General features: G+C 50.7%; 5 protein-coding genes across 5 annotated transcripts; 1 reads left to right on the forward strand and 4 right to left on the reverse strand.

Moving 5' to 3' along the window:
- Positions 1-69: 69 nt before the first annotated feature.
- Positions 70-769, reverse strand: STEHIDRAFT_133136 (uncharacterized protein; the record flags this gene model as incomplete). The annotated part of the gene is made up of 4 exons (XM_007307132.1): positions 70-153; positions 233-383; positions 443-588; positions 653-769. 4 exons carry the CDS (start codon positions 767-769, stop codon positions 70-72), a joined length of 498 nt encoding a protein of 165 aa, XP_007307194.1.
- A 2507-nt stretch (positions 770-3276) lies between these two features.
- STEHIDRAFT_159734 (uncharacterized protein) lies at positions 3277-4574 on the reverse strand (the record flags this gene model as incomplete). The annotated part of the gene is made up of 8 exons (XM_007307133.1): positions 3277-3296; positions 3385-3430; positions 3492-3536; positions 3608-3746; positions 3805-3950; positions 4013-4176; positions 4247-4408; positions 4466-4574. 8 exons carry the CDS (start codon positions 4572-4574, stop codon positions 3277-3279), a joined length of 831 nt encoding a protein of 276 aa, XP_007307195.1.
- Positions 4575-5480: 906 nt separating this feature from the next.
- Positions 5481-9841, reverse strand: STEHIDRAFT_159735 (DUF917-domain-containing protein; the record flags this gene model as incomplete). The annotated part of the gene is made up of 17 exons (XM_007307134.1): positions 5481-5541; positions 5635-5807; positions 5963-6129; positions 6225-6326; positions 6391-6515; positions 6586-6653; positions 6730-6840; positions 6929-6985; positions 7051-7116; positions 7203-7763; positions 8087-8206; positions 8473-8497; positions 8567-8790; positions 8862-9153; positions 9192-9275; positions 9346-9512; positions 9623-9841. 17 exons carry the CDS (start codon positions 9839-9841, stop codon positions 5481-5483), a joined length of 2622 nt encoding a protein of 873 aa, XP_007307196.1.
- Positions 9842-10999: 1158 nt separating this feature from the next.
- STEHIDRAFT_159736 (uncharacterized protein) lies at positions 11000-12092 on the forward strand (the record flags this gene model as incomplete). Its single annotated transcript, XM_007307135.1, has 4 exons — positions 11000-11193; positions 11250-11830; positions 11895-11924; positions 11980-12092. The coding sequence occupies 4 exons, from the start codon at positions 11000-11002 to the stop codon at positions 12090-12092; spliced, it is 918 nt and encodes a 305-aa protein (XP_007307197.1).
- Positions 12093-12557: 465 nt separating this feature from the next.
- Positions 12558-13864, reverse strand: STEHIDRAFT_113324 (uncharacterized protein; the record flags this gene model as incomplete). Its single annotated transcript, XM_007307136.1, has 7 exons — positions 12558-12751; positions 12889-12906; positions 12975-13068; positions 13129-13259; positions 13331-13549; positions 13604-13732; positions 13798-13864. 7 exons carry the CDS (start codon positions 13862-13864, stop codon positions 12558-12560), a joined length of 852 nt encoding a protein of 283 aa, XP_007307198.1.
- Between the last annotated feature and the right edge of the window lie 789 nt (positions 13865-14653).

Below are 14653 nucleotides of genomic sequence, written 5' to 3' on the forward strand. Positions count from 1 at the left end.
CAGTCGCCGTTAGGCCGTCGACATTCGCCGATACTGTGCGCAAGTCCGTCTATGCATGGCGATGGAATATCAGAGGTATATGGTGGATAAATAATGAGAAACATATACCTTTACGTCCTTGATATCAAGAGATTGGATGGCCTGCAGCTTCGTCTGTGGGAAGCACCCACAAATTTGTTAGTATCGATTACAAACCACGATTGTCAGTGAGTGAGTACACGAATGAACTCACGTTGAAGCATTTCAAGGCAGTGTTGAGCTCTTCATCACAGTGCTTGATACTTTTGATGAGATCCTTTCTGGAGAACAGGTATTTCGCGTTTCCCAGAGGTCCCTTGGTAGCAACACACTTCTCTAAAACGACAACGACCTGCTTAAGTATACTGAATAATGTCCCTCATCAGCGCTCATTCTGTACGAGGACTCGGAGATAAAAGCTTACATTTCGAGCATCCTGAACGGCTCTTGAAAATCCATGGGAAGATCTACATCGGGGCCAAGCCTCCTCTCCGTCTCGTCTATCATGCTCTGCAGGTGCAGGACTTTGTCTCTCAACAACCCTCGTTCGAACCTCAACAAATCGATATCCTATGATATAATAATATATGAATAAATCATCCTGGACTATAAGAATAATATTTGTTGGACGCACGTCGTTGACAGAGACCACATATGTGATCAGATTCGAAAGTGTCTGGATATATGGCACGCCCTGCGTCATCGTCGCTACTTCGCTCAATACTCCCGCGGTTATGCACAACGCTTCCATGGTTGGAGCCTTTGCAACACGCTTGCGCCATTTCGCCACACAAATCCGATTCGTTAGACAATTTAATTCTATGATACAGCTCTGGAGACGACAATTGGACGTACAGAGTGCGGCCTTCACATTCACGGCGATTCGCAAGCTTCTTCCCTTCGAGTGTCTCGATGCACCTTCTTCAACAACCACGGGGCCAATAGAGTCATTCTCCGTCGCTGTGATCGTTGTGGGCGTATGCTCTGACGACAAATATTCAATACTACTCAGGACTACGACCGCAAGAATGGCGATAATTACCTTCATTTGAGCGTCTCTTTAGTCTAAATAATCTTGCCATCGTATTTTCCAAGAGTATAGACTGGAATTCTCGACGATAAAAGTGATGACGGGATGTGTGAGGTTACTACACACAGTCGACGGGCGGACAGATGGTGGATAGAAAGAAAGGGAGAGCCGAGTATCGTCGTATACGGACGCACCAAGTGGCATGGTCCACAGTGACCCAGATGACGGGACGAAAGCTATGTTGGGAGTTCCTCTGTCGCTGCGAAGAAAGCGGGAACGAGCTAGATTGAGCACACAGGATGTTGGTGAAATGAAGAAGCGGTGTAAGACCTCTAGGACGACCAAATGGTGAGGCGCTTCTAAGTTGCGCAAACTTGAACAATAGAGAGTCGAGAGATGACATATCACCGACAGAAATCCTGCAGTATCGCTCATAAGTCAAACAAGTAAGGCTGCACACGAACACACAAATAACATGAAACTATAACTTCTCCTACAGGACATCGAGCGTTCAGAGATTTTGGAAACACTGAGAACGAATAAAGTTCAATACCTCTGACATGAACATGTCGGTTCGTCCACCGGGAGGTTCACATAGATCAAGTAGCCTGAGAACAACGGACGTGTGGATCTGTTTCCGGCAACACAGTATCTCCCGCTCGTGACGATAGAGGAGTCCAAATCCTCATGGGAGGCTATGAATGCAATCAAGAATGCAAGAGAAACAGAAGAGAAGAGAGCGAGCTTGCGTTCGGAGTAAGGCCTCTCCAGAGATACATCGTGGGGATTGGTCAAGCAGGATGCGTCTTTTCTACGCTGCAGCACTACTGCTGTCGTAGATGATAGACCGAGGCTACAACGCCATACAGCCCAGTCATGCTCTTCGGACGGATGGACATGCTATCCCAGCAGCATACACGGTAGACTCTTCATCTGTGAATCCCACCAGAGACGAGCAAAAGGGCATGAGAAGAGGAAGAGAAGCGAAAGTACGTGCCTAAACGCCCTCTACTAACTCAACTCCAGCCCTCTCTGTGCTCTTCAGTTCGTACTGAAACCTTACCACGTCCACATCAAGCCCACCCTGCTATCCAGTCGAACGCGGTTCGCCCTCGCCCTCGCCCTCTCTCCCACTTCCTTCGTCCTTCTTCGCATCTCGTCGCGGCTTCGTCGCATCGTCTCCTCGTCTCTTCGATCGGACAGTTTTTCATTCGCGCGCCAGGATGGCATTCCGCTGGCACGAGAGCTGGAAAGGAACCTGAGTATCTGGTCATAGGAGCACAGTGTTTTCGGGTGATGATCATGGTTCGCAAATGATTGGGACGAGGCGGGCTATGCCTGCAATCCACACCCTAACCTCACCGTGAGGTTCCGCCACACGCTTCATCTTCACAGAGTCGGTGTGGCGTGAAGGGTTCGCAGCTTGTCTCCTACTGCTCCTTCATCTTGACTCTTGGACGTCTCACACAGAACATATCAGAGATAGACGGCTCGAAACCTACCACAGCTATATAAATGTTAGCAGCCGCATTAGGTCTTCACCGACAGGACAGTCCTCTCCGAGCTGACTGCCATCCTTAGAAAATGGTAGGATCCGACCTGATGGGGCCGGTCGGGCCACATCCCGTCATTCGACTCGTCGACAATTGTTCGGTGAGCGGGTCAGTGTTCTCGAGTGTAACGACATCGACAATGGCTCATGCGTGGAGAGCAGCAAGAGAGGGAGGGAGGACTACTATACCTGTTAGTGACTCAGACACTTGGATGTAAGTTCCCCGAGAGCATAGCTTATATATCGGCCTCTTCGTATGTTCTCTCTCGCCACAGACTCCGAGGGCCACAGCGCACGACTATTTATGGTTCGATGTCATTATCAGAATTATCTTTATAGTAGAAGCGAAAGGACAGAAAGGAACTAAGAAACACAGTGAACTGTACGTAGTTATCGGCAGACATTCCTAGTCCGTGTCTGGAGCCGCCACACTGAGGACCTATTCTTGCTTGTCTTGTAATGATCACGGAAGGTGGGATCAGAACACACGAAGTCCAGGGACAGACCAAGACTGAAGACAGTTACCCGGAGACATGAAAGAATACATAATCGTCAAAACACGCTGGGGACTGCTGGGGAGCGCTTGGTGAACATCGCCGGGCTGTTAGTTATTAGGACTCGTCCATGTCTTATACCCTCGATTTTTCTCGGTTAAAAAAAAAAACCTCTACAGCGATCACATATGTGATCGCTGTACTGCCCGCTATAAATGAAGCACACAAGTACGTGAGCTGTCCGACTTCCATCTAAACACGCAGAAACCGATGACACAGCCCACACATACCCTTTTTGCACTTCTCGACAGCCTCGACTACATTATCGACCTTCGTCTATACAGTGTTAAGGATCAGGATTTCAAAATTTTATAGTGGGAGGACGTAAATAATATACCTCTATCCTCTTGTTGTCCAGGCATTGAGTGATCTGCAGCTTGGTCTGACGGAAGCACCACGATATTCATCAGTATAAGTGCGAATTTAGTGAAAAGAATGATGTAGTAAACATACATTGAAGCATTGCAAGGCCACCTTGAGTTCCGCGTCACAGTGCTCGATATCCTTCAGCATTTTTTTCCTCGCAAACAAAAGCTTTCCCTTTTTGGTGGAAAAGCATTTCTCGAGAACGAGAACGACCTCGTTCAGCACACTAGCCCATCACAATTATCAGCATTTTATGACAGCGAGCGCTCTTGAAATTGACCCACCTCTCGAGCATCCGAAACGACTTTTGTGTGTCCATGGGAAGATCGACATCGGGGCCAAGTCGCTCCTCCACGTCCTCTATGATCTCTCGCAGCAGGAGGACATTCCCCCTCAATAGCCCTCTCTTCGACTTCAACAGGTCGATCTCCTGTGAGCACACTCAATCAGTGTCACGAGTTCACTGATCCCCACTAAAATGGCAACACATACGTCGTTCACCTGGACTATGTGAGTGATCAGACTCGAAAGAGTCTGGATATACGGAGCGTTCTGCGTCATCGTCGCAACCTCCTTGAGGAGCCCGGCGGCTATGGACAGCGCCTCTGAAGTTGACACATGCGTTGTAGGAGACTGAACACGGGTGCGCAACTTCACTGCTCACAGTTCGCCCGTTCGTCAGACCATATTGCACCGGTAATAGTGAAAGGAAGAAAATATGCGTACACAATGCCATTTTCAGCCGAACCGCAACCCTGTCAATGATGCTTCCTCCGGTGGCAGGCTCATCGAGGGCAAGACCGTGTTTAGGAACGGACTCGCCGTCGGCTGCTGTACTCATCGAGTTCAAGACTTCAGGTCCAGAGTTGCGTGACGGAGATTTTTTCACTGAATAGCGAGAGTTCAAAAATTGGAGAAACTCTCAGAATTAATAATCATGTATACCTCCAATATTCCGTATCCTTGTCCAGACCATTATTCCTAGACGTTTACGCGAGCGAGTAGAGCCAAAGGTGGGTTGATTTTGGTTCATATCTGTCAGTTGTGAAGACATCGGGGGGAATTGGAGACGCGGAGAGTAAGGTCGACGGTAGAGGGCAGCAAGGGGGATGAGGGTCGTGATCCTAGGGTGCAGCAAGCACCCTGGCGAGGAGGAATGCGAGCAGGAAAACAAAGGCTGTACGACATGCTGGCATCGATGCTTCTTTCTTTGACCAGAGTGCGGGAACGGGTCGGTGTGAGGTAGGCTATGTAACAGGAAATGCAAAGGGCGGTCCGTCTCCAAATTTAGATGCTCGAATTCTTGTCTCAGTCGATAATAAGCGTAGAGCCGACTGGTAGACGATTAGACTGGGCAGAAAACCACAAAGCCTCAGAGTCGAACGATCTCTTCTAGCGGCGGCCTACTTATTTGTACTTGGCTGGGAGGGATGCAGAAGGACTCGGAGCACAGGAGAACCGAATCTGACTCACCAGTTTCCGTGGAGTCTGAATAAAGTTACTTTTCAGCTACCTTTTCCCTGCCAAAAAAAGTAACGATTCTTACTTCTACTTTTCCCACGCTTGTAAGGGAATTGCGCGATTGTCCGTCCCAAACCAAACGATACTTCCTGTAAGACCCATTACTAGAGTAGCGGGAACAAAACGCGCGTGACTACAGTATATTCCAGCCCTGATGATAGATAAGTGACGATCTGAATGAGGGAGAATCCGACGAAAAAGAGCAAAAGTAAAAGAGCGAGCTTGTGTTCGGAATGTGGCACAGATACATCAGACGCATCAGAGGCTCTGAAGCGAGCCCGACCTGACTCTCCTTGCTTCTTTCATAAAGATTCTGGAATATGTTTCTTAGGTTCAATAAATAAGGCTACCACAAACAAACACGAACGGAGCGGACGATATCTACTCCTCTATTAGCTGCTGGCGCGAATCCAGGACTCACGCCGTAGCGCCATACTCCTCAATCACGCTCTTCGGCTGGACATACTCTCCCAGCGGCACACCACGGGATGCCCTCGAACCTACGCATCGCGCCCACAATTAGCCACCGCCACATGAAATCGAGGAAAGGACACTGAGATGAAAAGAGAAGAGAAGACATGAGAAGCACGTACCCAAACGCCCTCAAATCGCCCAACTCCAATCCCCTCGCCGTACTCGTCCACTGCGGCGCGGCCGTGATACCGAGCACCAACACCCTCAGGCCGTACTTGTAGTCTGGTGTTCGGAGCGCACAGCCTGACTGGGCGTCTAGGACGGCGATGAGGTCGGGCACGGTCGCTACGATCTGCATGGGAGGGGCATGATGGTCAGTTTTTTGATTGGAAAATCGGAACGGAGAGGATGAAGAACAATGGGAGATGATGTGTAATGGCCGATGTCGAAGGTAGTAGGAGTCGTCGCACTTGTAGTGGTGAAATGTAGAAAGAAAAGACCACGCACCTTCTTACCGCTCCCATCACCCTGATCCACCTCCGCATACAAATTCTCATTCTTGAACGGGATGACTGTCGTCCCCTCGAACCTCTGTACCTGACCTTCTACCTCATCGTCCACATCCTCGTCGTCCACCGCCAAGGCCGCGATGTGGACTTCACCGATCGTGTGGCCTTTGTAGACTCTACACGATTGTAACAAGACCACCATTACTCAGGGTCAATATTGATCATCGACAACGGACGAGCGATGGTCGAACGGGGCGTACCTCCTCGTAACGTCGACGATCTTGCCACCAAAAAGAATTCTCCCGTCTTCTCGCCACCCAGCGCATCGACGAGGACCTTGCCCACATTCCCAATATTCCCACCTTTTCACAATCGAACCCAGGTCAACGATCAACCGCAACACAGAGTGGAGGGGTATGAACGAACCTTTGGATGCCAAAGCGAGCGCCCTTCCCAATCGCCAAGACAGAGAGACCGTGTTGCGGATCATGGAGGTACGAAGGAGAGATCCTGCGATGGGGAGGGGTTTGTTCGCGAATCCTACGTGCGTTCTATACACATTCAAAAACGGAACAGTAAGCAACACGAGATGTAGCAAATGAGCTATAGCTGTAAACGCACCCCATCTCGCAACACGCAGCCCTCAACGCCGAATCAACGTCCATACTCTTCTTCGCTTTCGTCATCACCTAAGCACAGCGGATTTTGATCACCCTCAGATCAGCGACCTAACACATATTGGGCTCTAATGTATGCGATGCGTACCATGTAATTCCCATCTCCGCTCGCGATAGCAGCGGGAAGGATGTTGAGCGAGCGTTCGCTGGGATCATACACGTTCGGCGTCACTTGCCAGCCCGTTGGGTATGCGCGGCCCTGGATTATGCAGATGCAGAGTAGAGTAGCGTAAGTACATACACGCGGAATGGACTAGCAAAATGGCGTGAAGGATATATTTGCGCACCATGAAATCACCATCGAGGATGGGAATGTTCATACATCCGCTGGAAGAGAGCGTCATCTGCGTACCAACATTGTATGTGAGTCAGCGGCACAGATTGAGCATAAAGTAGGTGAAAGACTGACGTTGATCATCCCGTTCGCGCCTCCGATCTCGAGCGCTACCAACGCCTTCAACCTCTGCTTATCGATCTACACAGATCCAAACCACCACATCAGCAGCGTACAACGATTCCGTTAAACGTAGAGAAGATTGAAAGGAAGAAGTTCAAACGCACCCGCATAAACTCCAACAACTCCTCCATCGCCTGTCCATACTCCTCACCCAACAACCTCTCCGACGAAACCTCCGGACTTCCCATCCCTCCACCCCACCCCACCAGTCCTCCCTCTTTTTCGACTTCACCGGAAGACTCATCATCGAAATACCCCAGATCAACGACCCTGATCCCCTCCCCCGCCCTCACCGCCTCCCTCAACTGCAAGAACACATGATGCGGCGAGCCGCCTCCTCCACACCCGAGCACGTAGCACCCCTCCGCAATCCAGGCCAGGTCCGTCGCCGAGATGTGCCATTCCAGTTTCTTTGCATTCGAAATGGAAGCGGTGATGCGCGGTTTGTAGTCCAAGATCGCTTGGGCAGTTTCGAGATCATCGTCTACCTCCTTCATCTCCTTCGCACCCTCGTTTGCGCCCTTCGACTCCTTGGGAGCAGTCTTGTGATGGAACACCCCTTTCACCTTCTCCCCGAACGTCTCCACCGCCTCTTTCATTTCCTCCTTCACTTTCTCTACTTTGTTTGCCGGGGTCGTGGAAGTGGGAGCGGAGGTGGAAGAGGCCTTCGTCGGAACGCCGCTTCATTCGCGCGCAGCTTTGACGTAGAACCTGCAGCGGCCGGCGGTATACGCGACCGGGATCGCCTCGCTCTCTATGATCTTGACCGAGAGTGGGATGAAAGATAGGGAGGTGAGTTCGACGACGACGATGCGGAAGGAAGAAGAGGAAAGGCGACATATGGGATGGGTCGAGAATTGAGGAAGCGAAGGTTAGCAGTAGAGCCAGACGTGTTGATAAGGCCACACGGGACGAAAGAGATTCGTGAAAACACAATACAACCCAATCCCAATAAATCGAACGCCCAGAACTAAAACGAGAGACATACCTTCTCAGCATCCGCACCCGCCTCTGTCGCTTTCTCGATCGCCTGTTTCTCGATCGACGCGCGCACTTCGGCCATGGGCTTGGTGGAGATATCGGCGACGGTGTCTATTGTTCCTGAGATCTATATTGGGGAGAGGAAGTGAGTGAGATTGCGAGATGGGAAGAAGGAGGAGGGGGAGGAGTTGGGGGAGGGAGTGAGAATGGGAGATGATAGGATGTGATGAGTTGAGGAAACGAAAAAGGTTTATGGAGTGCGAGGAGGATGAAGGAGGTGCAGGTGCAGAGAGGGCTAAGGAATGTAGGAGGGGGAAGGACGGGACGAAGATATGAAAAGGAAAGGAAAGGAAGAGAGCGGCAGGCCAAGACACAATCAAAATCTCAACTCACCTGCGCTATAGCCGCTCCGACCGCACTGCATCCCCCCCAAAAATCCCCGATCAATAAGCATTCCCCTCTCAACAAAATCAAACGAAACACTCACTTCGCCACATCAAACCACCCAAACCTACAAACCCTACTCAACCCCCTCATCCTCACCCCCTCCTTTATCAGGATCGACCCCCCACCGACCAGATAAACCGGCAGATCCGCCTGGGACGTCTTCATCGCGTCCAACGTATTCTCCAACATCACCCGGATCCTCTCCTGCGCCTTCTCCACCAATCCCTCAGCCTCAGCCTTCTCCGACGCTCCCTCACCATCAGACTTCGACGAAGCAGAGAGGAGGTGTGATACTTTGCTCTTATCGCCGACCCCCTCCAACCCCCCGCAACCACCACATCCGTCGCGGTCAGAGTCTTCCCCCCGAATACGAGCGCCTCGTCCGTTATCCGATATCCGACCGAGTCGGGCCCGATGGTGACGCGGCCTGTGGTGGAGTCTTGACGGACGAGGGAACCGCCGCCGAGGCCGATGCTTTGGGTTTGGGTTTGGGTGGAGAAAGAGTGAAAATTGGGAAGTGGGAGGTGGGAGGGGGAGGGGGCGATAGGAGGGGAGAAGGCGGGAGGGTGGATTGGGCGGAACGACGTAGACAGAGAGGTGGGGTAGATAGTGCGTTGCGTTAGCGTGCTATAGTTCAGGAAGACAGTACGAGTGAACGGACTGACCTCGTTACGTGCGGCATAGAGAAATTCAGACGGACGCCACAGAGTTCGTGGTGCGCTGCTGCTTGACGGGGAAAACCGCTCGGTCTGTAGATGGACGCATACAGAGGTCAGGCATCTTTCGTATGGAGGTAAGGTCGGGAGGAAAGGAACGTACAACAACCGCCATAGCCGGCGGAAGTCGGAGGGGTTGATGGAGCTGGGCATGAATGCAGGCCAAGTCATGCGGGAGGTTTCGGGGTCTGAATCCCGGTCGGTGAAGTCGTCACGATTACTGTCGTGATTGTGGTCGAGATGTAGTTTGCTGGGGGATGCTATGTGTGGCTGAGGATGGTGTTGGACGCGTGAAGGTGGCGCCAGGTGTGAAGTGTCGATTTCAAGTCTGTTGATGACGTTCACATAAGATCCTCATAGGACATAGGGAAAACACGCACCTCGACGGTTTCCGATCCCCATTCTTCGCATGATGCAAGCGCAATACAAGCGCAATACAAGCGCAAAAGAGTGGGGCCAACGAAATATGCGATGATAATGCACAAGAGAGTGCTGAACAACATGGCGTTCGCGAGGACCATCCATGGCAAGTAAGACTGATAATCTTCTGTGACTCTTTTGACACTGCTCATAGTCCTCGATTGAGGGAAGTTGGGCATCGTCAAACGACGAGCGATGGTGGGCAAGACCGTCTTGAAAGGAGGTCGCCACACGAGTATAATCTTTTGAACCGTTTACTAGCAACACCTTTTGAAACGTAACTTTACCACGACGAGAGGCTAGAGATTGTTGTAGGGAGTTGTGAGAATAGTTATTGTGCTTGTGAGAAGACAAAAGGGAAAGCAAACATCGATAGTTACGGCGCGGTCATGGAGAATGACACGATCAAAGCGAGGGCCAATTAAGGCTTTCCGGAAACAAGTGATGACGTAATCATCTAAGGTTAGGGTCAAGCAGTCTCACTTCCAAGGACCAAGAAGACCTCCAACAAACATCGAAAGACTGCCACTAATCTTACGGCTCAGAATCATGGTGAGCCAGCTACTGTTACAGCGCTTATAAACTAAATCAGTGTTAATCTTCATTTTGTGCCCATGTAGACCCAATCACCTAGCACGAAAGACGATGTCTGTAAGAGGTCGGGTTCCTTGGTCTTGAGGTACTGTAGTTTTTCGACCATATGTTCGTCACGCATCACGCAGGGTGCGCCGGCGAACATATTTGACCCAATGGTCACGCAGATACGCGGGTCCACGAACAGTAAATCGTGACCAATTTGCACCGAAATTGCCCGAGAATCAATTTTTGTGTCGTACTGCGAACAATTTCATTGGTCCGTCACGCGTGGCCCAGCCAAACGAACCGTGGCCTGGCGAGTGTCACGTCTGACATAATCTTCCCACGAACTTATGGTCGAAAAACTACAGTATTCGCACCGGAGAGAACGGTACCCGCGTTGCCCGTGTAGGGTGCGGATGTATTCCAAAGGGTGGTACGAGGGTTACAAGATGAAGGTGAAGCTACAGGATACGAGTCCACCACATATATATACAACTACTATTTGGTTGAACCAAATAGAGATATGAAATAAGAGCGAGTGCGAATATGACGAGTCGGCTGGCGAGTCAGTGGCGTGAGTATGTTCGTGTGGCGTAGGTTGCCGCGCGATACTACTCCGCCCGACTCCGCCGCCTGACAATGTCGTACAGTCCATCCGCTTCCTAACCTCCCTCCTTTACGGCTGTCGCCTCGGCAAAGAATTAACGACAAAAGGCGTGCCTCGTGGCCCCATCGAACCCTTCGTCCATCTCGCAAATATGCTCACTCTCGACGGTTCGATGATTGTAGCCGTCACGGGCAACATCAGTCCAGAGGGGTTGATTGCTGGCATCGTCGTCTCCTCGAACTCAGGTGGGAAAGCTACGAGCAGCTCGACTCCCTCGGAAGGCTATATCTCCGTGGACATACAACCTAGTCTGCCAGTGACAATTGACTTCGACAACCCACCTAAGTAACCATCCTTGCCCACCAATACCACAAACTTCACTAACCCGAGCGCCCCTTCAGATCTATCCCGACTCTTGAGGAGCACGCAAGAGATTTGCTTTCTATCTTCAGGTACAAGGCGGGGCCCGATATCGGCGTTGGCAAACTTTGCCGTTGGATCGTCTTCCACTGCTACCCGAAAATTGGACAGCGTCTTCAAGGGCTTGCTGTCAACCGAGGGCCCTGGATGGTGGATCCTGTCGCGGTCATGAGCGAGTGGAAGCCAAACGAGGCAGACTTTCGGAGGTTCAAGGATTACGTGAACGATCTCCGGGGACAATGTAACCCAACCATAAAAGTCGACCCGGTTACTGCCAATATCATCAAGACGGCTGACCTGCTTCCTGACGAATCGGGTCTGACGTTTGAGTTCAACATCGAGCTCGCCCCGAAGTGGCTCGGTCTCATCTCAACCACCATCAAACGCCTACGGGTACTTATGGCTGTCGGTACGAACGCGTCGCCCGAGCGTGACGCGCTTTTGAAAGTCGACAATCTCCTTCGCTTCTTGGGGGCATTCCTTAAACACCCAGTATTAAATTGGCTTTTCACCGCAACTTCCCTAGCGTTTTTCTTCGAGCTCAATGGTAAAGTTTTGTCTAGTACGCTTTTCTCCTACTTTAACTATCCCTGTGACTGACGGCAATTTGAAAATGAATCGGAAAGAGGAAGCTGGCGACGTGCCGGTGGATGATGGTAGGTCATGTTACATTGGTTCAGAATATTCACCTTCTGACATCAGTTTTCCAAGATGAGGAGCAGGATTTTCAGAATGTGAGCAACAACGGTAGACGGGTCTATCATCGCATTCAAACCCTCATGTCGGAGTTCTGGACTCCGGCTTATAAGCCGGTTACCTTATAAGGGCGATTATATTGCTTGCCAAGGACGCGAGACCCCTTATAAGGTAAAATAAGCCGAGGGTGGTATTCTTATCTAAGGCCGTGCCCGTGTGAACAAGGGATTAGATTACAAGCAGCCTTATAAGGCATGCCGACCGCTTATGATCACCCCGAGCAGGTGGCACCTTGGCGCGCGGCCAGCCACAGAAATCTCAAACCTCCTCAAAACTCACTCAAATGGACAGTTGCGATGTCGTTCTATGGCCACAACCTACGAAAGTGCCCATTCACCCTGGAATGTGAGCCTGTTTGGTGAGCCTGAGCAAGACATGGACGTTGATAGTATTTGGTGCCTCGGCTTGCAGTCACAGAACAGGGCCACACCGCCACCCCTCCTGCCCGGTTCGGAAGCCGATGGACGCTCGGACATGGGCAGCACTGCTTGCCGGTGCCAAGAGGTGTGCGGCTGAGGAATCCCGCACACTGCTCAGCGCTCGGCTAAAACAGGTAGCTTGGCGAAATGAACGGGAAATGAAGGGGGCGACTCGGGGTCCTCTCTGGCAGCTTTGAGTGGCACTGTGGCGCTCCCTGTCCAGGTGTCTAAGTTTGGACTCTCGACTGAGTACTTCTGGCAGGTCATCGAGACAAGGATGTTCATATCCACGACGGTATTCACATCTGCTGTAGGGCACACATACGAAGAACGAAAGATAGTACAGTAAAAAGCCCTGCTAGAGTTCATAAGTATAAGAAATTGAAGTGTCCAGCTTTCCCTCATCCTATCCATGACGACGCGGCGACTATGAAGTCAAGCGTACACTCATTTGGAACGGGCACTGCATGAATCAATATAAGAAACATAAATGAGAACCGATGGGTGCAAGAGAAAGTGTCGTGTTCTTACGTGACGTGATAACACTGCTCATAGGATCAGTAGCGCTATGGAAGTGGCAGCGGCCCATGCCTTGCAGTGCACGAGGGCCTGTCCACATCATGAGCTATGGGCAGAGTCTTATAAGTATAGACTGAATCATGAATTTTTGCGAAAACAGACTTACCGCACCAGGCTCGATAGATACATCGTCAACTGCAGCAGCGTTGACCGTTGACCTTCCGAGGTTACTACTCTGCTGCTGGTGTCCCTCACTCTCTGCCAAAGCGAGGTCCACTATAAAACTGTCTAGAGGCACTAGAGAGAGATAGAGAAAAAGTGAGCATGTTGTATAGTGATGTCAACACGAGAGTCAGTGATCAATATACCAGGAATGCCGAGGAAGAAGTAGAGGATACTGCTGGCTTCACGACGCCCAGTCTCGATTGCTGCGGCCAGATTACAGAACTGAGTGCGGTACTTGAGCGCTCTAGTCAGCGTGTGACTTCGAGCGAGCATGTGAGAGATATTGCGGTCAACTCCTTGGGGTTCAGTGACAGCTATCCGTCCGAATAAGCTTCTGTATTGGTAGAGCTTGGCTAGCAGAGCTGATTCAATTGGTGAGAAACGATATGGTTAGTATGCATGCGGAAGGTACATACCTTCCCGACGATGTTTTTCCTTGGATTCGTCGATATGCAGTATCATTGTGTGCCGGTCTGGATTGCCATCACTTGCGATAGGTCTGATATGCTGGGACACAGCAGTGCGAACACGTTCGTGGCGGTTATCTGCAATCGCGGATCTGAGACTCGGAGGGTATGTAGATAGATGTATACAAAGTGAAGAGACTCACTGGCGTGCCAGTTAATGCATGCTCGAACTATGGATGCAGGATGGTATTCAAGCTGTAAATCGGACATGAGAGTAGAAAGAAGTCCTCAAGGCCCAAGCTGTAACAGTGAAAGCGACGGGTCTAGAGATAGTGGTCAAGGATTGCTGAGCAGTTTAAGTACCAAGACTCGGAGAGTGTCATATTCCAGCTTTAGCGTTGACACGTCTAGGTCTATCAGCTGAGGGCTCTTCAATGCATGACGTAGATCCTCTTCTGCCCAGGGTAATTGTCCGATGAGAAATGTTGTGTCAATTAAGACCAGAGTCGCCGAGATCCCCTGAGTATAAACACCAGTGTCATTCTTCTTGCCAAAGAAGCAAAGGTCAAGTGTGATGTGACAATCACATTCTTGACTTATGAGCGATGAAACGGCCTTCGGGCTAAACCTAACTCTTTATTTCTCGGCGTTTCTGAGGAGTGTACGCGCCTTGCAGGCATTGTGGCCCCAGGTGCCACTTCGACGATGAAGATATAGGATGGATAGAGGGATAGGCACGTGACCAGTCATGTGGTAGGCACGTGATGGCATGTGACCTTGTGGTCGTGATGTAGGGACATGTGATCAGGTCTGGAACGTTCTAGAATAGTCTTGTGCATGTTGACTCAGCGGTTTGTACCCATTGTGCCCATTGCTGGACCCACTGGATATCCATGAAGGATTCCTGTAGTGTTCACTCGTTAGTGTACAGTGAGGACGTGCCCTCAAGGGTCAGCCCAGGATGTATATAAGAACTACCTGTATCGTAGAATAGTTCCCTAACTCGATCTCCTTTGCTTCTCGCCATACTCAGTGTGACCTTGTGTCCTGGTGTATCCA

Source organism: Stereum hirsutum, assembly GCF_000264905.1.
Source record: "Stereum hirsutum FP-91666 SS1 unplaced genomic scaffold STEHIscaffold_12, whole genome shotgun sequence".
Taxonomy (NCBI): domain Eukaryota; kingdom Fungi; phylum Basidiomycota; class Agaricomycetes; order Russulales; family Stereaceae; genus Stereum; species Stereum hirsutum.